This window comes from Pelophylax lessonae (genome assembly GCF_965119305.1).
Source record: "Pelophylax lessonae genome assembly, chromosome: 10".
In the NCBI taxonomy this organism is placed as follows: domain Eukaryota; kingdom Metazoa; phylum Chordata; class Amphibia; order Anura; family Ranidae; genus Pelophylax; species Pelophylax lessonae.
Genome location: NC_138777.1, coordinates 226,632,312 through 226,656,132, shown reverse-complemented (window position 1 = coordinate 226,656,132; position 23,821 = coordinate 226,632,312). Strand labels below are relative to the sequence as shown.

Genomic DNA, 23,821 nt, shown 5'->3' with positions numbered 1-23,821 from the left:
TTCAAATGGAAAAGAACGCACCTCTATATACATCCTATACCGGTTCCCGACCGCCCGCCGCCGATTTACTGCGCCTCCTGCACGAAACGACGTAGACCTACATCGGTCGGGCACCTGTAGTTAGGGATCGAGTGCACGCCGCCGCCCCCACTCAGTACCGGGGACTCCGATGCACGGGGCAGGCGACTCTGATTGCCGCCTGACACCCGCGATCGCTACCCGCTAAAAGAATAGAACGGTCGGCTGTTGTAAACACAGCTGACCGTTCTTCTCTCTGGAATGATCATAGAGCGCCTGTGGTCCTTCTATATAGGAACACAGGTCTCTATGATCATTTCACAAGCCATGCCCCCCCACAGTTAGAATCACTCCCCTAGGCTCACATTTAACCCCTTTATCACCCAGTGTTAACCCCTTCCCTGTCAGTGTCATTATTACAGTGACAGTGCATATTTTTAGCACTGATTACTGTAGTTATGTCATTGGTCCCCCCAAAAGTGTCAAAAATGTCAGTTAGGGGTCCGATCTATCCGTTGCAATGTTGCAGTCCCGCTAAAAAATCGCAGATCGCCGCCATTACTAGTAAAAAAAAGAAAAATGACAAATTTTTCCCCTAGTTTGTAGACGCGATATCTTTTGCACAAACCAATCAAAATACGCTTATTGCGATTTTTTTTTTTTTACCAAAAATATGTAGCAGAAAAAAAATTGGCCTACAATGTTAAAAAATGTGATATTTAAATTTTTTTTTTTGGGAATGTTGTATAGCAGAATGTGAAAAATATTGTTTTTTTTTTTTTTTTCAAAATTGTCGCTCTTTTTTGGATTATAGCGCAAAAGATAAAAATCGCACAAAATCAAATACCACCAAAAGAAAGCTTAATTTGTGGGGAAAAAAAGGACATCAAATTTATTTGGGTACAACGTCGCACGGCTTCACAATTGTCCGTTAAAATAACACAGTGCTGAATCGCAAAAAATGGCCTGGTCATTAAGGGGGAAAATCTTCCGGTCCAGAAGTGGTTAAAGAGACCCTGCCATGTCTCTAAAGATATAACAATTCTAGTAACCTGTAATAGCAGGGACAGTATGCTTGATTCTCAGGCTGCCCGTGTGTCCTACCTCCTCTCCATTCCATCCTTGCGTTCAGTAGCCATGCACCATGGTTCCTTCCTTCAAGCCACACATCTCTATAGAAATCAGCAGTGGGGTGGGGGTTGGTGGAAGGCGCCATAGCACTTGACAAAGGACATGGGCACTCCAAGAAGCGTTGAATGCCAAAGAGGCTTCTGACAACAATGGACCACTCCTACGCAAGTGTGAAACATTCCAGTGATTGGCCTTGTATGCAGTCATGTTTTAAGTCAGCAAAGCTTGCTTTGGTATTTCCATGCAGACATGTTCTCTTTATGGACAGTATGAGTGGAAGCATAATGTGGCCCATTATTAGCAATCTTACTGTTCAGACTGCAGTGCGCGTTCCATTAAAAATCTATGTTTGCATTTCATCGTCTTACAGAAAGTTCATCATGATTCCATGTCATCCCTAGTTAGCGCTGAACACATGCCATTCCTCAGGCCACAAGATGGCGGCCTTCATTGGCACGCTGTAAGCGTGAGGGTCCAGCTCCCCTCGCCAGTAATTATACACCCAGCGGCTGAGCAGATGATTAAACTGATCCGTCACAAGTTTTCCTGCGCAAGTGTGAAATATTTCAATGATCAGCCTTGTGTTGCCATTAAACAGTACAAAGGGGGAAATAATTGCTTCTTCTGTGTCCAGACAGCGCTGGAATATATCTGGGGACGTCTGGCCGAGGCGGCAACACCGGCTCCGAAATCACATCTGAAACATTTCTTTTTTTATAGCCCCGTTATAGAAAGAATTACATTTCAGATCTGTTTAGTCCCCAGTGCTGTAAATGTCCTTGAGTCGTGTCACACACGCTGGAATCAGTCTAAAATCTATCTATATCTATTTATCTACAGATCTATCTTCCTGTCTGCCTCTACTATATACCTATCCTTTCTTTTCTTTCTTTCTTTCTTTCTTTCTTTCTTTCTTTCTTTCTTTCTTTCTTTCTTTCTTTCTTTCTTTCTCTCTTTCTCTCTTTCTCTCTTTCTCTTCTTTTCTTACTTTTTCTTCCTTTCCTTTCCCCTTTCTGTCTCTCTCTCTCTCTCTATCTCTCTCTCGTTCTTTCTTTCTTTTTCTCTCTCTTTTTCTTTCTTTGTTTTCTCTCTCTCTTTCTTCCTTTCCTTTCCTTCCTTCCTTTTTCTCTCCCTCAATCTCTTTCTTCCTCTCTTTCTTTCTCGCTTTCTTTCTTCCCCTCTTCCCCTCACCTTTTTTTTCTTTTCTCTCTCTCTTTCTTCCTTTCCTTTCTCTCTCTCTCTCTCTCTCTTTATTTTTCTCTTTCGTTCTCTTTTTCTCTCTCTTTCTTTCATTCTTTTCCTTTCCTTTCCTTCCTTCTTTTTCTTTTTCTTTTTTTTTTCTCTTTCTCTCTAGCTTTTTCTTTCTTCCTTTCCTCTCCTTCCTTCTCTTTCCCTTTTTTTCCCTCTCCTATTCTTTCTCGCTCTTTCTTTCTCGCTCTTTTCTTTCTCCCTCTCTTTCTTTCTCTCTCTCCCCCCTCTCCCTCTCTCTCTCCCCCCTCTCCCACTCTCTCTCCCCCCCTCTATCTCTCTCCCCCTCTCTCTCGCCCCTTCTCTCTCTCCCTCCTCTATCTCTCCTCTCTCTCTCCTTCTCTCTCCCCCCTCCTCTCTCTCTCTCTCGCTTGCCCCTTCTCTCTCTCTTTTCTTTCTTTCTCCCCCCTCTCTCTCTCTCTTCCCCCCTCTCTCTCTCTCCCCCCCTCTCTCTCTTCCCCCCTCTCTCTCTTCCCCCCTCTCTCTCTTCCCCCCTCTCTCTCTCTTCCCCCCTCTCTCTCTTCCCCCCCCTCGCCCCCCCCCTCTCTCTCTCTCTCTCCCCCCTCTCTCCCCTTCCCCCCCATCTCTCTCTCTCTCTCTCTCCCCTCCTCTCTCCCCTTCCCCCCCATCTCTCTCCTTCTCTCTCTCTCCCCCCTCCTCTCTCTCTCTCTTGCCCCTTCTCTCTCTTTCTCTATCTCTTTTCTTTCTCCCTCTCTTTCTTTCTCTCTCCCCCCCCCCTCTCTCTCTTCCCCCTCTCTCTCTATCCCCCCTCTCTCTCTCGCCCCTTCTATCTCTCCCCCCTCTATCTCTTCTTCTCTCTCCCCCCTCTATCTCTCCTTCTCTCTCTCTCTCGCCCCTTCTCTCTCTCTCCCCCCCTCTATCTCTCCTCTCTCTCTCCTCTCTCTCTCACTCTTTCTATCACTCTTTCTCTCCCTTTCTTTCTTTCTCTCCTTCTGTCTCTCATTCTCTGTTTTTCTTTCTCTTTCTTTACCTATCCGCTTCAATATGTATATTTCTTTTTTACTTTTTTTTTTTCTTTCATGCATAACCTACCAGAATTTTGCATATTTCTGCCCCCAGGTGTCACAGGTGTTGGTGTATAGCCACAGCTGGAAGCCTGTATGAATAAGTGACAGGCTGACACACAATGGCTGTACACTTGTAAGCACTCGTCTGAGTAGTTCCATGTATACAGTGATGAACAGGCAGTGCTGGATGCACACAGTTTGCCTCTAGGGCCGCTCATCTGTCCCAGTATGAATGTAACCAATCAGAAGTTACAGGTTTACAATCACAGTTTATGCCTGCCTGTCATTGATTTGAACAGGCTGCACACTAACACCCGTGACTCCGGGGTATGTCCAAATACGTGCACATGCATGACCACAAAATATCTCTCATATATATTTCTGTCAATCTATTTTATTTATATGGTTTAAGCCTTTTTTTCTCCCAAAGGGGAAAAAAATGTTTTAATTGTTAAAAAAAAATTTTTTGCTGGCATTGAGGTTTTATTCGTTCATCCACTTTAGACTACCTGTCCATCATCCACTTTAGACTACCTGTCCATCATCCACTTTAGACTACCTGTCCATCATCCACTTTAGACTACCTGTTCATATTCAAACTGTGTTACAGAAGAAAGAAATCTGCAGTGTAAATGCTATTGACAGATTGCATCATATTAGAAATTTTTATTTTGCCTTTTGCAGCCAAAGGGTGGAGTAACAGGTTTGCCGATTGGTAACTATAATGCAAAACCAGTAATATACACTCACAGCCACTTTATTAGGTCCACCTTGCTAGTAGCGGGTTGGACCCCCTTTTGCCTTCAGAACTACCTTCATTCTTCGTGGCATAGATTCAACAAGGTTTTGGAAACATTCCTCAGAGATTTTGCTCCATAGTGACATGATAGCATCACGCAGTTGCTGCAGATTTGTCGGCTGCACATCCATGATGCCAATCTTCTGTTCCACCACATCCCAAAGGTGCTCTATTGGATGAGATGTGGTGAGTGTGGAGGCCATTGGAGTACAGTGACCGGATCTGGTGATTGTGGAGGCCATTGGAGTACAGTGACTGGATATGGTGAGTGTGGAGGCCATTGGAGTACAGTGACCGGATCTGGTGAGTGTGGAGGCCATTGGAGTACAGTGACCTCATTGTCATGGTGAAGAAACCAGTGGTGAGATGATTGGAGCTTTGTGACATGGTGCATTATCCTGCTGGAAGGAGCCATCAGAAGATGGGGACACTGTAGTCATAAAGGGATGGACATGGTCAGCAACAATACTCGGGTAGGCCGTGGCGTTTAAACCATGCTTAATTGGTACTAAGGGGCCCAAAGTGTGCCAAGAAAATATCCCCCACACCAATACATCACCACCACCAGCCTGAACCATTGATACAAGGTAGGATGGATCCATGCTTTCATGTTGTTTACTCCAAACTCTGACCCTATCATCTGAATGTCGCATCTGAAATTGAGACTCATCAGACCAGGCAACATTTTTCCAATCTTCTATTGTCCAATTTTGGTGATCCTGTGCGAATTGTAGCCTCAGTTTCCTGTTCTTAGCTGACAGGAGTGGCACCCGGTGTGGTCTTCTGCTGCTGTACCCCATCGGCTTTAAGGCTAGATGTGTTGTGCGTTCAGAGATGATATTCTGCATATCTTGCTTGTAACGAGTGGTTATTTGAGTTACTGTTGCCTTTCTATTTTCTTTGTCTGCCCATTCTCCTCTGACATCAACAAGGCATTTTCCTCCACACAACTGCCGCCCACTGGATATTTTCTCTTTTTCCCACCATTCTCTGTAAACCCAAGATATGGTTGTGTGTGAAAATCCCAGAAATCCCTTCTGCTTCAAGTTTCAATGTGTTGTGCGTTCAACGATGGTATTCTATATACTTTGAATGTAATGAGTGGTTATTTGAGTTACTGTTGCCTTTCTATCATCTGTATCCAGTCTGCCCATTCTCCTCTGACCTCTGACATCAACAAAGCATTTCCCTCCACACAACTGCCGCTCACTGGATATTTTCCCTTTTTCCCACCATTCTCTGTAAACCCGACAGATGGTTGTATGTGAAAATCCCAGTTGATCAGCAGTGTTTGAAATACTGGCACTAACAATCATGTCACTAAAAAACCCTTTTCTTCCCCATTCCGATGCTCAGTTTGAACTTCAGCAAGTCATCGTCACCACATCTAGATACCAAAATGTATTGTATTGTTGGCATTTCATTGGCTGATTAGCAGTTTGGTTTACCAAGCAATTGAACAAGGTGTAACTAATAAATTGGCCGGTGAGTATAGCTCACATCGTCCTCTGCAGCTCAGTAATAGTTGTGCCTAATCACATAATGGGATTTATTTACTAAAGGCAAATCCTCTGTGCACTACAAGTGCACTTGGAAGTGCAGTCGCTGTAGATCTGAGAGGGACATGCAAGGAAAATTATAAACAGCATTTCTTTCGTTCGTTGATGGACACAGCTCCTGATTATTCTTAACCATTGGGTTATACTGCCTACTACACGAGTGGGACACTAGGCAGAAAAAGCTTGACTATGCCTATGGGCAGTCCCAGGTGGTATACACCCACTCCCAGCTATTGGCACTTTTTTTCTGCCTAGTCAGGAGTAAGGACCTAGTTCCTTGCTGGGATCTTTGGTTTTAGCAATTTTTTCATTTTAACATTTGAATGAAGACCTTGTGTTGCCTTCCCTGTGTCCCAGGCCTAAACATCTGAAGGAAATTGTTTTGCATGCCTTGGATGTGGTCCGGGCAATTAGGGTGTGCCTGGCAGCTATGGGGTCTGTTAGGAAGTCAGACTCTATTTGCGCTCATGGACGGACCTCACAAAGGGTTGTCCGCTTTATCTGCGACCATTTCCAGATGGATCAGACGGTGGTTCAGGCCTATTCCATCAGGGGTCAGGTTTCTCCTTTCCCTGTTTAGGCGCACTCTACTAGGGCGCTTAGTGTCTTCTGTCTTCAAGCATCAGTGATGCAGGTTTGCAAGGCGGCCACCTGGTCGTCGGTGCACACTTTTACAAAGTTTTATAAAGTGGATGTGTTGGCATCTGCGGTTGCCTCTTTTGGCCGCAAGGTTTTGCAGGCTGCTTTTTAGAGGTCCTTGTCCTCTTTAAAGGGTGTTTTGTTTTTCAGGGGAGCTCCAGTTGTTTATGGTTAAGCTCTATGTTACCTGGTTGGCTATGGTTAGCCTTGGGAATTTTTTTCTGATGTTTTCCCACCCCTCCTGTTTAATACTGCTTTGGGACGTCCCAATGGTTAAGAAGATCAGGAACTGTGTCCGTCAATGAACGAAAGAAAAAATGGGATGTTTGACTTACCGTAAAATCCATTTCTCTGATGTTCATTGACGGACACAGCACCCACCCCTCTGTGGAGCTGTAATTTTTTTGACACTGCTTGTAACAAAACTGAGTGCCTATAGCAGAGAGAGGGTGTATACCCCCTGGGACTGCCCATAGGCATAGTCAAGCTTTTTCCCTGCCTAGTGTCCTACTCCTGTAGGGGGGCAGTATAGCCCATTGGTTAAGAAGAATCAGGAGCTGTGTCCATCAATGAACATCGGAGAAATGGATTTTACGGTATGTCAGAAATCCAATTTTTTACTTCTACATGATTGGATGATAGAATTTAGCAGAGCTTCCCCTCATTTCAGATCTTCCACTTAGATCCAGAGCAATTGCACTTCCAAGTGCACTTGTAGTGCAGAGTGGATTTGCCTTTGTAAATCAACCCCATAGTGTGTATATAAGGAAATGACTGGTACTTTTTAAATTGTTAGCTAACTTCGATTTGTGCTAAATAAAGCAATGTTTCTCAACCTTTTTTCAGTGTCGGCACCCTTTAAAATTCTGCACAATCTCGAGGCACCCCATTCTAAAATGTAAAAAAGAAATAAACTAATAGTTTTACATAATGCAGCAACATCCATAACAATGGGCCATAAACATCCATACACATGGGCCATTAACATCCATACACATGGGCCATTAACATCCATACACATGGGCCATTAACATCCATACACATGGGCCATCAACATCCATACACATGGGCCATCAACATCCATACACATGGATCATCAACATCCATACACATGGGCCATCAGCATCTATACACATGGGCCATCAACATCCATACACATGGACCATCAACATCCATACACATGGACCATCAACATCCATACACATGGGCCATCAACATCCATACACATGGGCCATCAACATCCATTCACATGGACCATCAACATCCATACACATGGACCATCAAAACACATGGACCATTAACATCCGTACACATGGGCCATCAACATCCATACACATGGGTTATCAACATCCATACACATGGGCCATCAACATCCGTACACATGGGTTATCAACATCCATACACATGGACCATCAACATCCATACACATGGCCCATCAACATCCATACACATGGGCCATCAACATCCATACACATGGGCCATCAACATCCATACACATGGGTTATCAACATCCATACATGTGGGCCATCAACATCCATACACGTGGACCATCAACATCCATACACGTGGACCATCAACATCCATACACATGGGCCATCAACATCCATTCACATGGGCCATCAACATCCATGGGCCATCAAAACACATGGACTATCAACATCCATACACGTGGGCCATCAACTTCCATACACATGGACCATCAACATCCATACACATGGGTTATCAACATCCATACACATGGACCATCAACATCCATACACATGGGCCATCAACATCCATACACATGGCCCATCAACATCCATTCACATGGGCCATCAACATCCATGGGCCATCAAAACACATGGACCATCAACATCCATACACGTGGGCCATCAACTTCCATACACATGGGCCATCAACTTCCATACACATGGGCCATCAACTTCCATACACGTGGGCCATCAACTTCCATACACATGGGCCATCAACTTCCATACACATGGACCATCAACATCCATACACATGGGTTATCAACATCCATACACATGGACCATCAACATCCATACACATGGCCCATCAACATCCATTCACATGGGCCATCAAAACACATGGACCATCAACATCCGTACACATGGGCCATCAACATCTGTACACATGGGCCATCAACATCTGTACACATGGGCCATCAACATCTGTTCACATGGGCCATCAACATGTGAATTATTCCTCCACAATTGCAAACTGGTACATACTAGTATTCTAGCATTTCTCTTCTCCTTCAGTGTCTCTTCTTCTGCTTTCCTATGTGACCCCAGCGCTAATGGAGAGGGGAAGAGTAAACAAGGATTGGTATGCAAGCACTCATCTTTCTCCTTATCAACCAGTGATGTAATTGGTTGTCAGGATGCCAGTGGCTTGACCTGCACGGTGCCCAGGGTTGTAATACTGCAAAGTTAAAACCAGTGGCAATTTGTTGCAATTTATAGGCATTTTGCCAAAACACCTAAAGAACCCAGGAGGCACCCTGGTTGAAAAAGGTTGATGTAAAGGATCCATTAAAATACATCCTCAGTAAAAGTACATGAAGCTGCAGCATATAGAAGCTCTTGCTAAGCGTTTTACTCCATGTTTACATGTGTAGTTCTGGAAATAAGTGATTATTCCTGTGTTTAATTTCAGCCGGGCAGCTGAGTCAGTCGGCACACATGGCTCTCCAGCTGCCGTACAACGTCCTGGGATTAGGGCGCAGCGCCAACTTCCTCGATCATCTGTACGTCGGAATCCCTCGTCCTCCTGGAGAAAGGGTCAGTATAAGTCTATATGTACTAAATGTGTATAATATGTATTGGTGTTGCATAATGCTGGTGAGAGATATAGGGTCAAATACAATGCTTCTCATTCCCTAGTACAAGGATTTTACAGAGCAGGATTTAATGCGATTGGTTGGTTTGTGTTCACCCAGATAGCTTTATTTGTTTTCTCACTGTGACAAGCACATCTGATACATGGGCTGCTATCGCTGATCTCTTTCTGAAAATGCTAGTTCCCTGGCTGTCTCTGCTTTTTTCCTCCAGGACAGATGCCTGCTTCAATTGAAGCCACTGTTAAAGCATATCTAAGCCCCATAGCAAAATACATTGCAGCATACTAAGCATTAGATGTGGTGTCTGCAGTCGTTTTTCTTTTTCTATGCTAAGAACATTTTTAGCAAGTACAGAATAAATGTGTTGGTTTTGGAAGTGTATATGGAAAAACATGGACTTTATAAGCAGGTATATAGTAAAAATACCAAAATGTATTAATACAAAAAGGACATACAATTTAAAAAAAAAAATGAAATCATGAATATCACATAAACACTATATAAAAACATGAGCCTTGATAATAACTACGGTCATAAAACCAATTCCCCTAAGGGGATAATGATAAATACCAGAAGCCCCTCCGAGGATATCAGCATGGCCATGGTTTTGCCAGAAATGCAATGTCCTTGTCGCTTCATGTAAGCTGAAAAGCCCATTGATCCACCCTGTAATGGAGGTGAATAAAGGTAGACCTGTTGAAAGTCAAGCCTGTGTGACAATCATGGCTGCCTCCATAGATGCAATGGAAAAATTAACGTAGACATGAAGGGACAGGAAGTATGTTACTGCCAGGATCACCAGGTAAAAATATCAGGGGGGGGGGGGGGAGCCTAAATAATAAAACAAATGCAGCCACTACATTTAAGAATGGGTAGGTTGAAATATATTGAATTATTTAGTTTAGATGCAAAATCGACATACTTGGTCCTATCAGAGAGGACCTAACTGAGAGAACAGCTTGCAAGCCAAACAAAAATAATGTTTTCAGAAATTTCTGATTTTTTTTAACCTCTGAAACAGTGGTTTCCAAACTGCGGGCCATGGGCTGGATGTGGCCTTTGCTTCCCTTTATTCAGCTCTTGGGGAACTATTCCTCCCCCTGACGTTAATAGTGAGGCATAATTCCTCCCACTGAAACCAAAGATGGGTCACTATTCCTCCCACCTGTACCAATGATAGGACCTTTTCCTCCCACCTATACCAATGACGAGGCACTGTTCCTCCCACCTATACCAATGATGGGACCTTTTCCTCCCAATTATACCAATGATGGGGCACTATTCCTCCCACTGATACCAATGATGGGGCACTATTCCTCCCACTGACACCAATGATGGGGCACTATTCCTCCCACTGTCACCAATGATGGGGCACTATTCCTTCCACTGAAACCAATGATGGGGCACAATTCCTCCCACGGGTACCAATGATAGGGCACTATTCCTCCTACTGACACCAATTATGAGGCACTTATTCTCCCATCTGTACCAGTGATGGGGCACTGTTCCTCCCACTCACACCATTGATGGAGCACTATCTCTCCTACTGACACCAATGATGGGGCACCAGTCCTCCCTCTGACACCAACAATGGGGCACCAACAGGCCTGAGGAATTGTTTATTTCCACTGATGTTGATACATTTTCTACACCCGTTGGCCACGTCTGTTTCAAGTCCCCCCCCCCCCCCCCCCCGCTTAAGCCTGAAGGGCAGTAAATTAAACCTTTATTAAGAAAGTTTCAAGACCCCTGCTCTAGAATGAAAAAAAAAAATAATGAATGGGACACCTGCCTTTACGTGCGCATGAACTTTAATAGCATGCCAGTCTTAGTCCGTAGGGTTCATCCTAAAGGTGTTCTATCGGGTTGAGGTCAGGACTTTGTGCACTGGTACACAATCATGTTGGGGTGGAGGATCTTGACTGGCCTACACAGTGTCCTGATCGCAACCAGATGGAACACCTTTGGGATAGATTAAAGCGGAGACTGCGAGCCAGGCCTTCTCATCCAACGTCAGTACCTGATTTCCTAAATACGCTCCTGGAAGAATGGTCAAACATTCCTATAGACACACTCCTAAACCTTGTGGACAGCCTTCCCAGAAGAGTTGAAGCTGTAATAACTGCAAAGGTTGGTCCAACTCAATATTGAACCCTACGGACTAAGACTGGGATGCCATTAAAGATCATGTGTGTGTAAAGGCAGGCGTCCCAATACTTTTGACAATTATAATATATATATATACATATACACACATACATTTTTTTCATGCTTTCACACATCATCAGTGGTGTTTGTTAAAATGTCTTGATCCATTGGAGATAAAGAACAGCTCTAGATAGATTGATAGACATGCTACAGAGATCCGCAAAGGAATAGCAACCCATTAACAGCCAATGGAAAGTCATCAGTTCATTGTTCTGCAGGGAAGTGTAGTCTGGATGCTAGGGGTTACCATTCTTTCCACTGGTTCATTGTAAAGGACCCGGCTGAGTCATGTCTGCAGACAGTGAGCATTTTGTGAACGCCTTTGTTCATTAGTCTGCTTTATAATTGGGGCCATGCTGTGCTCTGCCTGATAAATCTACTTAGTCATCCATCATTAGACATGACTAACATTTCCTAATGAATCATCTAAATAGCCAGTGAAAAGTCCGATTGCATCCCAGTTTTTAAAATTGAATCTGCTTCCATTGCACCGCTGTATTATTGTCCATTGCTGGCCGCTCTGTTCTGCAGTTTCTATTAGTCGTTTGTTGGTTTCTCTTTTCAGCAAATGAGGCGTCAGGAATGGACGGCAATCATTCCGAATTCCCAGCTCATCGTCATTCCATACCCCCACCAACAGCCTAAAAGGTAATAACATTGTAAGAACTCAGTGAAGCGCATCATTACTATTTATTGTTGTTGTTGCTCTTTTTTTTTTTTTTGCTTTTGTTGTTGAATTAAATGGCATCTACGCATTCTCGCTAAGACTCCATTCACATATACGGGAATTGGATGCGTTTTGAACCACATCTGGTTCGCAGCTTCCTCTATCGAACCGGTACACATATATGCGATGCAGCGGCAGTGCGAATTCGCCACAAATTGAAAAAGAGTCCTGTGCGTTTTCTAAGTTCTTCAGTGCGGGTTAGATGCAAATTTCCAGCTATTCCTTTGTATGGGAATGCATCTGAATTGCACGTGTCATCAGTTTTCAACATAAATTAAATCGGGGGGGAAAAAAAGCATGGTTAGGGTCCCACCCAATCCATACCAAGCCCTTTCAGGTCTGTTATGGATTTTAAGGGGAAGCTTACACAAAAAGTTTGAAAAATAAAAACTGTGTGGGGTCACCCAAAATCTATACCAGACCCTTAGGTCACAGCTGAACAGCTGCTTTGGAAATTTTCAGTGAAAACTGAGAAGAAATTTGCACTGGACATGTGGGAACCCAGCCTAAAGGTTTGGGAACCCCTATCCATCACACCTATATGAGCTTGCTGATTATCCCATTCCAAAGCCATGGGCGTTAATATGGAGAGGACCCGTTGTATGCTATAACAGTCTCTACTCTTCTGGGATGGCGTTCCAATGTATTTCTGAGTGTGTCTCTGGAAATGGGTGCTCATTTAACCATAAGAGCATTTGTGAGGTCAGGTATTGATTTTAGACATACTACAAAAACACAAAAGACAGAGGGCGCACCAGCCTAGAGCATTATCCCATTGTAACATTTTATTGTAAGATAAAAATAAATCTACTCACAAACAGTCAGACAAAGCTCATCAAAAAAATGTTAATCCATCTTTTCTGCATTCTCCTGGGCTTGGGAGGACACCACCTGGATCCTAACTTTGCTTACACATTTCAAGGGTAGTACGATCTTTCTCAGAGCCAAACCCTCTTTGGCTTTGAGGAAGAGGGTACTACCCTTAAAACTCGTAAGCCAAGTTAGTATCCAGGTGGTGTCCTCCCAAGCCCAGGAGCATGCAGAGTGGACGATTAACTCTGATATTTTGATGAGCTTTGTCTCACATGGTGTTTTGTCAATAGATTTATTTTTATCTTACAATAAAAGCTACATTGGGATAATGCGCTAGGCTGGTGCGCCCTCTGTCTTATGTGTTTTTGTAGTATGGCATTTGGGATCCCCCAGTCCTAGGGAGCGTGGTGTGTCCATATTTCCAGTTAAGAAGAGGATGTATATGAAGAACTGGTGCCAGACCACCAGCACACTCATGTGCAGGAGTTTTTTTTTGTATTTATGATAGATGAAATGACCTGGGTTGCAATTGGCGTTCCATATTCAACCCATGCTGTTCAAGTCTGGTGCAGACCAATCAATTTACTCCATACCAAAGATATGATTTCAGAGTGTGTCTAATTAAAGATACGATTTCAGAGTGTGTCTAATTTTTTCCCATTCAGCCAAAAGCGTTAAAGGCCTGGCTTGGAGTCAGCATTTCAGTTTATTTCTAAGGTGTTCAGTAGAGTTGAGGTCAGGTCTCTGTGAATGCCACTCAAGTTCCACCACACAAACCCCATCAAACCAAGTCTTTATGGAGCTGGCTTTGTACACAGCTTGGCCTGAAGTTCCACCACACAAACCCCATCAAACCAAGTCTTTATGGACCTGGCTTTCTATACAGCCTGGCTTGGAGTTCCACCACACAAACCCCATCAAACCAAGTCTTTATGGAGCTGGCTTTGTACACAGCCTGGCTTGGAGTTCCACCACACAAACTCCATCAAACCAAGTCTTTATGAAGCTGGCTTTGTACACAGGGGCACAGTCATACCGGAACAGAAAAGAGTCTTCCCTAAACCGTTACCATAAGGTTTGAAGCCCACAGCTATCTAAAATGTCTTTTTACGCTGTAGCACTCTTCACTAGAAACATCTGAACTCAATAATGTGAAGGGGTGTCCACATATCTGCTATATATAGCTTAACATCAAATAAAGAATGCTGAGCCCCTTGGCTCTTAAGCGCAATCAGATTTAATTGCAGTACCTTGCTGCACGGGCCTACTCTTAGCCTCTAGGAAGAGGTTCTCCTGATAACCCAGGTGCTCTCTCCCCACTGAGACGCATAGATTCCTTTGTCTTCCTTGGACTCTTTCCCAGTTGCCTCAGCTCTAGTCTCCCAGCTGGCCCAACTCTCGGTCCAATGACCTTGAACCTCTTCCACATGGAATGCTGTCTCGAGGATATTGCCTTGGTCTCTATACAGAAGCACACCTCCCTCCTGGCTGCAACAACTTCAATTCTACCTGCTCCCCTAAGCTATGCTCGGATCTGTCTTATTGATCCTTCACACCTGTGAACTCAGGCTGCAAGAGTTAGCCAAAAACAACTGGCCACTGCCCCCACCTATAACTGACCTTTACAGCAAGGAACACATAGAAGGGCAACGCATGCAAAACAAAACCAAAGGAAATTCTCAGCTCATCTCACCAGCCAATCTGCTACCAACCGAACTATCCTGTCTTAACAGTTTGCATTAAAAACGGGTTTCTAATGCAAACTGTTGGAAAAGATAATTCTGTTGGTAGCAGATTGGCTGGTAAGTTGAGCTGGGAATTTTCTTTGGTTTTGTTTTGCAAGACTCAAGCAAAGCCTGGACACCGGATTGAAGGTTTCCTCCCACCCAAGACACTGGAACCTTCAAGCTCCTGGCCCCGATCTGAAACTACCAAATCCCGAGAAAACATACAGCACAGCTTTCTCCATTCACTATAAACATTCCCGAGCCTCTCGCTTCGCTGAATTCCCACCATGGCACAGCCTCGCACTGTCACAAGGTGTAATGGTCATTTGCTCACAAACTGTTGGCCATGTGGTTTATGTCCTAAATGAGAACTAAAGTCTTGATAAAGAATTTGGGTGTAATGGAAGGAAGGATAATTTAACAGACATCCCCTAGAGATGTAAAGTGTTACTAAACTCACAACAGTAAAGTCAGCCTGTATATGCAGTAAAGCTTGCTTGTTATACTCACTGTGGAACCTAAGAGGTTAATCTTCTGCAGTGTGTAAAAAGGTTGTTTGATCCTGTTTTCTCTGATCCTCCCCTTCTTCCACAGTCCTCAGTCGGTCTGCTGATAGAACAGAGCCTTTGAGTCACTCTGCACATGCTTAGTTTGGTGTCTATTGCTAGAGAGTTGTTTTTTTTTTGTTTTGTTTTGTTTTTGGGGGGGGGGGGTATGTTATCAGCACAGGGCCAACCAGCACTGTCCAGACAGAGGGTCAGGGGTCCTGCAAGCTCATAAAACAGTCAGAGGAGAATGAAAACTCCTTCTACAAGCTTTAACCAGAAACTGATAGAAGTCACCAGACTGCTATATACTGCTGATGAGAAAAGGTATTTAGCAGTTTATATTTACTAAAGTAATTACATTTTCATGTTCTGTATACTGTGGGAGATCGGATATAGTAAATGCAGGGTCCTGCGTTTTGTAACACTTTAATCTCATCAATTTCCTAGAAGAATGCAAAAAGTCAGATATATTCAAGCTGGCAACTGGTGGTAAGAAGGTGTAAATTGTGTTAGTAAGCATTTATAAAAAATAGTAAAAAAACAGGTACGAATATAAAAACAATAAAGGTTGCGAACGTATGATAGCATGCACAAGGGAGTTCCGGAGAAGGGAAGAAGCACTTGAAAAGTCCTGAACGTCTCAATAGTGTTGCCCATGAAGAAAAAAGGCTGTCGGTATGGGTGACCGATTGTTTAGAACTTTTTGTGTTCAAAGTTTGTTTTTGCATTTTATTCCATGGAGAAGGGGAAGCCAGTGGAGGGACTTGAAAGAAAAGAGCTAAAGAGACGAGTTTGTCTTCTGCCTGCTTTTATGATGCTTCTGTTTGGCATGTACCCAGACATGGTAGAGTTAATCAGTATTTATTGTCATCATTGAAGCTTGCGTCTGTCTCTATCCCCTGGCATCTCTTCTTCCTGGAACTTGGTGCTATCTCTTCAAATGTATCTTCGTTAATAAGCGTCTATTGATTTTCCTCTCTAGCATGGTCCAAGTTATTTTGGGAATCTGAAGGGAGGCCTGGAGTCAGAACCTTGGCTGTTAGCACGTAAATCTCTATCATAACGCAGGACAGTTTAGCCGCCCGTGCTATTGTCTTTGGAAATTGTTTCGGCTTGACTCGTTAAGTGTAGCCATTAATGAACACAAGTGGTACTGACACCATTAAGGCAGGCTTAATGATTTGTGCCCTCTATTTTGTATGCTGTATACCTTAATAACAAACGCTGCAGAGCTCAGGATGCATGACGGTTACTCTTCTTTAAAGAGACCCTGTCACCTTGCCTGTGTAGGGCGAAGTGAGGGTGTCTCTGCAGAGGACAGCTCCTTGTACTCACCTTGCCATCATTCCCTAGCCGACACTAAAACTACCTGTGTCTATGACTGTGGAGAGCAGTTGCATCGCTCACTCAGTCACATGACAGTGTTCGACTGTGGCAATCGGATGCTATATCCGAGCCCTGTCACAAGGGAGGAGCTCTTATGTTCCCTCTGTTTTGCTTTGCATCTGTTCAGGTTCTTTGCGGTAAATGCAAGGAAGGATAAAAACCTCCATAGTGTATTGATGCTTTTACTAAACAAAAATGCTTCACATATAATTGTAGGAAAAACAATTAACGGCATACAAATCATTACAAAATATGCACACAATATACATATGCCCAAACTATCTGTCCTTACTATCAAATTACCATGGACAATGTGAGCAAGAGGGATACACTACAAGTTATTTCACTTGGGTTGTAGATTTATCGTCATCCCCAGGTACCGTTCCTATTTTCAGTCTTTGTTTTATGATGGAGTCGTCTTCCAGGATCCAGGATCTCTTTTAGGCTGCTTTTTGCTTCTCCAAAGTCCTGTATACAACTCTAGTGCTTTCTTTGTTCAGCACATAGCTCGCAAGTCCAAAATCCTTTCCTCCTACTTACTGCATACATCATTTCCTGTAGCATCACTTTCTGTCTTAAGCTCATGAACCAGTCCAACAAGTTAATTGGCATGTGAAAAGTGCTCCTGTGCACAAAGCCAACTCAAAAAAGACATGGCTTGATGTGTTTGGAGTGCCGAAACTCAAGTGGGCTGCACAGAGTCCTGAACACCTTTGGGAGGAACAGGAACAGTGGTTGCGAGCAAGGTCTTTTCACCTAACATCAGTGCCTGAACTCACAGATGCTCTTTTGGCTAGATAGGAACTGCGATGGACCACCTGGAACCCTGTCTGGATGCCTCCTGCCTTCCAAACTCTTCCAGTAGGCCGATAGCTAATACCAGCCCTTTACCCCAAGCATCATACATAGACAAGATGTTGGGGTAAAAAAATAAAGGAATAACTTTCTTGAACAGAAATACAGGTTTTTATACACTTCAAAAATAGGGGCAGACACCACATGAACAATGCAAACTTCCAACACCAATTCAATTAACAGCTAACAGTGATCTATTTAAACAGTAATCTAATTAACATCTAGGCACCTCGACAAGTCCTATCAGTATGACTAGCAGTCAGAGGAATTTCCCACCCAAGACAGTCCGGCACCAGTACCCCAGAATTCAAGCAGACCCAGGGTTGCCCACATCTCATTAACCAGTTTCTTTTTACATCTATCTTCTCACTGAAATTCTAGTTGGCAGAGACCATCATGGCTTCCATGACTGTTAAATGTAGTAACAACATATCATCCTGCATTATAAATTATGACATCTTCCCAAATTTTTGTAGCTCACTCAAATTGCAGGGCCCATAGACAGTAGGCAAGAGGCTACCCTGCATTCCACTCCAAAAGCCCCTGTCCTGGTTGGGTCTGTCACAGGAACAAATTCCCACAGACACTCCAATATCTTGTGGAAAGCCTTCCCTTCCCTGTTACAGCCTTAAAGGAGTTGTAAAGGCAAAAGGTTTGTATCTAAATGGATTCTATGCATTAAGATAAAAATCCTTCTCTGTGCAGCAGCCTCCCCAGCACCCCCTAATACTTATCTGAACCCCATTTCTGTCCAGCAATGTCTACAAGTCTCTCGGCCATCCAGGACTCTCTCTCCTAAATGGCTGTTTGCATGCTGTAGGGGCACTTAACAGGAGGGATGGGGCTAAGAGCAGCGAAGAGGGATCTAAGAGGAGGAGGTTCCAGGCTGCCCTGTGCAAAACCCCTACACAGAGCAGGTAAGTATAACATGTTTGTTATTTTTTTTTATTTTTTAAAAAGAGACTTTAGAATCACTTTAGTGCCGGGTCACACTTGTGCGATGCGAGAAGGCTGCGAATTCGCAGCCTGTTCCCGCATCGCAAACGCACATCTGGCAGTTCACACTGCCATATGCGATACGCTGGGGGTGTCAATGAAATGTTAACGACACCCCCAGTTTGATCGCATATCGCAGTGCGATCTGACAGTTCGCACAGGATCGGATCGCACAAGTGTGAACCACTGTGCGATCCGATCCTGATGCGGCTGAAAAAATGCCTCATGTGCGAGTTTTGTGCGGGTGCAGTGCGAATTTAGCCATACAAAGTGTATGGCTGAATTCGCACTGCACATCCGATCGCATGTAATGAAGGAGCAGTGCGCTCCGATATTACATGCGATCGCCGCACACGCTGTAGTGTGAACCGGCACTTAAAGAGGAGGGGGCAATTCTATATCAATGCTCATGGTTTTGGAACAGGATGTCCAGCAAGCTCATATTGGTGTGATGGTCTTCACAATTTTTTTGCCACACAGTATACCTGAATACTTTATCAAGATTTTAGTCTCTTCTTAAGACATACCAAATGGTTTCACAAAAAGTAAAAGTAATTTAAACCTGGTCTAGCGTGTTTCTGCATCTACACGGTGCGGGTCAGATAACAGAGCCATATGTGGTTCACGCTCTGGATGTTTGAATTAAGTGTTGTCTGCCTTGTGGGAAAAGCGTATCGTATAAAATTTTATCCCTGTCACATTCAGAGGGGCCAGATCCAGAAACATCATGGGGGAAAACATGCACACCAAAAACAAATATATATATAAACATAAAAAGTCCAATCTGCAGCACCTTGTATTTTTATTAATAGAGTAAAAACTTATCAAGGAGACATCAAAATGACAAAAATCACAATCATTTTGATGTCTCATTTTGAAGTTTTTTGCTCTCTTAATAAAAATACATGGTGCTGCAGATTGGACTTTTTTTTGTTTTTGATATTCTGGAGTCTGGATGATCTCCACTACCTGCTCTGCACCTGAAGAATCGAGTGTGCAGTCCTGACCTGTCTGTGTATCTACAGTGGGTACGGAAAGTATTCAGACCCCCTTAAATTTTTCACTCTTTGTTATATTGCAGCCATTTGCTAAAATCATTTAAGTTCATTCTTCTTCCTCATGAATGTACACATAGCACCCCATACTGACAGAAAAACACAGAATTGTTGACATTGTTGCAGATTTATTAAAAAAGAAAAACTGGAATATCACATGGTCCTAAGTATTCAGACCCTTTGCTCAGTATTCAGTAGAAGCCCCCTTTTGATCTAATACAGCCAGGAGTCTTTTTGGGAAAGATGCAACAAGTCTTTCACACCTGGATTTGGGGATCCTCTGCCATTCCTCCTTGCAGATCCTCTCCAGTTCTGTCAGGTTGGATGGTAAACGTTGGTGGACAGCCATTTTTAGGTCTCTCCAGAGATGTTCAATTGGGTTTAAGTCAGGGCTCTGGCTGGGCCATTCAAGAACAGTCACGGAGTTGTTGTGAAGCCACTCCTTCATTATTTTAGCTGTGTGCTTAGGGTCATTGTCTTGTTGGAAGGTAAACCTTCGGCCCAGTCTGAGGTCCAGAGCACTCTGGAGAAGGTTTTTGTCCAGGATATCCCTGTACTTGGCCGCATTCATTTTTCCCTCAATTGCAACCAGTTGTCCTGTCCCTGCAGCTGAAAAACACCCCCACAGCATGATGCTGCCACCACCATGCTTCACTGTTGGGACTGTATTGGACAGGTGATGAGCAGTGCCTGGTTTTCTCCACACATACCGCTTAGAATTAAGGCCAAAAAGTTCTATTTTGGTCTCATCAGACCAGAGAATCTTATTTCTCACCATCTTGGAGTCCTTCAGGTGTTTTTTAGCAAACTCCATGCGGGCTTTCGTGTGTCTTACACTGAGGAGAGGCTTCCGTCGGGCCACTCTGCCATAAAGCCCCAACTGGTGGAGGGCTGCAGTGATGGTTGACTTTCTACAACTTTCTCCCATCTCCTGACTGCATCTCTGGAGCTCAGCCACAGTGATCTTTGGGTTCTTCTTTACCTCTCTCACCAAGGCTCTTCTCCCCCCGATAGCTCAGTTTGGCCAGACAGCCAGCTCTAGGAAGGGTTCTGGTCGTCCCAAACGTCTTCCATTTGAGGATTATGGAGGCCACTGTGCTCTTAGGAACCTTAAGTGCAGCAGAAATCTTTTTGTAACCTTGGCCAGATCTGTGCCTTGCCACAATTCTGTCTCTGAGCTCTTTAGGCAGTTCCTTTTGACCTCATGATTCTCATTTGCTCTGACATGCATTGTGATCTGGAAGGTCTTATATAGACAGGTGTGTGGCTTTCCTAATCAAGTCCAATCAGTATAATCAAACACAGCTGAACTCAAATAAAGGTGTAGAACCATCTCCAGGATGATCAGAAGAAATGGAAAGCACCTAAGCTAAATATATGAGTGTCACAGCAAAGGGTCTGAATACTTAGGACCATGTGATATTTCAGTTTTTCTTTTTTAATAAATCTGCAACAATGTCAACAATTCTGTGTTTTTCTGTCAGTATGGGGTGCTATGTGTACATTCATGAGGAAGAAGAATGAACTTAAATGATTTTAGCAAATGGCTGCAATGTAACAAAGAGTGAAAAATTTAAGGGGGTCTGAATACTTTCCGTACCCACTGTATATACACAGTATCTCACAAAAGTGAGTACACCCCTCACATTTTTGTAAATATTTTATTCTATCTTTTCATGTGACAACACTGAAGAAATTACACTTTGCTACAATGTAAAGTAGTGAGTGTACAGCTTGTATAACAGTGTAAATTTGCTGTCCCCTCAAAATAACTCAACACACAGGCATTAATGTCTCAACCGCTGGCAACAAAAGTGAGTACACCCCTAAGTAAAAATGTCCAAATTAGGCCCAATTAGCCATTTTCCCTCCCTGGTGTCATGTGACTCGTTAGTGTTACAAGGTCTCCGGTGTGAATGGGGAGCAGGTGTGTTGAATTTGGTGTTATCGCTCTCACTCTCTCATACTGGTCACTGGAAGTTCAACATGGCATCTCATGGCAAATAACTCTCTGAGGATCTGAAAAAAAGAATATTTGCTCTACATAAAGATGGCCTAGGCTATAAGAAGATTGCCAAGACCCTGAAACTGAGCTGCAGCATGGTGGCCAAGACCATATAGCGGTTTAACAGGACAGGTTCCACTCAGAACAGGCCTCACCATGGTCGACCAAAGAAGATGAGTGCACAAGCTCAGTGTCATATCCAGAGGTTGTCTTTGGGAAATAGGCGTATGCGTGCTGCCAGCATTGCTGCAGAGGTTGAAGGGGTGGGGGGTCAGCCTGTCAAGGCTCAGACCATACGCCGCACACTGCAACAAATTGGTTTACATGGCTGTCGTCCCAGAAGGAAGCCTCTTCTAAAGATGATGAAACAAACAGTTTGCTGAAGACAAGCAAACAAAGGACATGGTGTATTGGAACCAAGTCCTGTGGTCTGATGAGACCAAGATAAACTTATTTGGTTCAGATGGTGTCAAGCGTGTGTGGCCGCAACCAGGTGAGGAGTACAAAGACAAGTGTGTCTTGCCTACATTTAAGCATGGATGGTGGTGGGAGTGTCATGGTCTGGGGCTGCATGAGTGCTGCTGCCACTGGGGAGCTACAGTTCATTGAGGGAACCATGAATGCCAACATGTACTGTGACATACTGAAGCAGAGCATGATCCCATCCCTTCAGAGACTGGGCGTCAGGGCAATATTCCAACATAACGACCCCAAACACACCTCCAAGATGACCACTGCCTTGCTAAAGAAGCGGAGGATAAAGGTGATGGACTGACCAAGCATGTCTCCAGACCTAAACCTTATTGAGCATCTGTGGGTCATCCTCAAATGGAAGGTGGAGGAGCGCAAGGTCTCTAACATCCACCAGCTCCGTGATGTCGTCACGGAGGAGTGTAAAGGACTCCAGTGGCAACCTGTGAATCTCTGGTGAACTCTGTGCCCTAGAGGGTTAAAACCGTGCTGGAAAATAATGGTGGCCACACAAAATATTGACACTTTGGGCCCAATTTGGACAATGTCCCTTAGGGGTGTACTCACTTTTGTTTCCAGCGGTTTAGACATTAATGGCTGTGTGTTGAGTTATTTTGAGGGGACAGCAAATTTACACTGTTATACAAGCTGTACACTCACTACTTTACATTGTAGCAAAGTGTCATTTCTTCAGTGTTGTCACATGAAAAAATATAATAAAATATTTACAAAAAATGTGAGGGGTGTACTCACTTTTGTGAGATAATGTGTGTGTATATATATATATAAACACACACACACACTGGAGAGACCAGCGTGTGAAATAACTTCTGTGATACGGACCTATCACAAGTACATCTGGATTACTCAGAAAAACATATGGCTACAAGATTATACCTTCCACTGTTCTGCAATCACAGCAGAATTATGGGTGCCGGGCTCGGGCTTTGTGCAGACCTCTTTTCCACATAATAAGCAGTTATGGAAAAGCTTGAAACAATAACAATAAAGCTTCGGAGACCTGCCCAGCAAGCCAACGCAGCACCCTCTGGTTAACCCCGTATTTCCCGGTCAAGTGACTCCACTAAAACACTTAACATAAATCCATTACTTGGACCACCCATGTCCATGTATGCACCTTTCATAACAATCGGTCACAAACCCTCTGACATGCAGATAATCTTGTCAGCGCCAAAGGTGAATAAGGCCCTCCATGTTAAAAGTCCAAAGCATAGGTCCAGAGCAGACTCCTTTCTAATCATGTAGCACAGAGAAGTAGACCACCATTACTGGCAGCCTCAATGTCACACAGCCTAGTGCATTTTTTAAAACATTTTGTTATTGTAAATTAATACAATGTACTCACAAAGGTACACGAAAATATGCATTTAACAAGATCCAGTCCCAACACCATAAATGCATCTATCCACCGGGGCGTAGCTTACGCGTTTCAAGGGCTCAGAGTTAAAGATCATCACACTTGTAAGTGTGTTTTTTTATGAGTACATTGTTTTATTTTATATTGGCAAAAGGTTTATTATAATGTACTATGCCGGTGCACCTTCTTCTGTTTACAAATCCTCTTTAAGCCCCTATTCTATTGCCAGAATGATCTATCTATATATTGTCGTGAACAACCACTATAGGTTCAGTTCATTTGGCCATATATAGATGTGTCTCTACTTAGCAGCAGTGAAGGGGCGGCTCAATTCCCTGCATTTTACAACAAGATTGATCAGGAATTCAAACGTGTTTCAAGTTCCTTA

The 23,821-nt window shown here is 43.6% G+C and overlaps 1 protein-coding gene across 1 annotated transcript in view; it reads left to right on the top strand.

The window, feature by feature from the left end:
- Positions 1–23,821, top strand: part of ITFG1 (integrin alpha FG-GAP repeat containing 1) — a gene marked incomplete at its 5' end in the record, with an annotated part of 371,997 nt that overhangs the window by 323,912 nt on the left and 24,264 nt on the right. The window contains 2 exons of the mRNA XM_082269956.1: positions 9,081–9,205; positions 12,038–12,120. Of these exons, the coding sequence (XP_082126082.1) occupies positions 9,081–9,205; positions 12,038–12,120 (208 nt within the window). The remainder of the gene's footprint in view (positions 1–9,080; positions 9,206–12,037; positions 12,121–23,821) is intronic.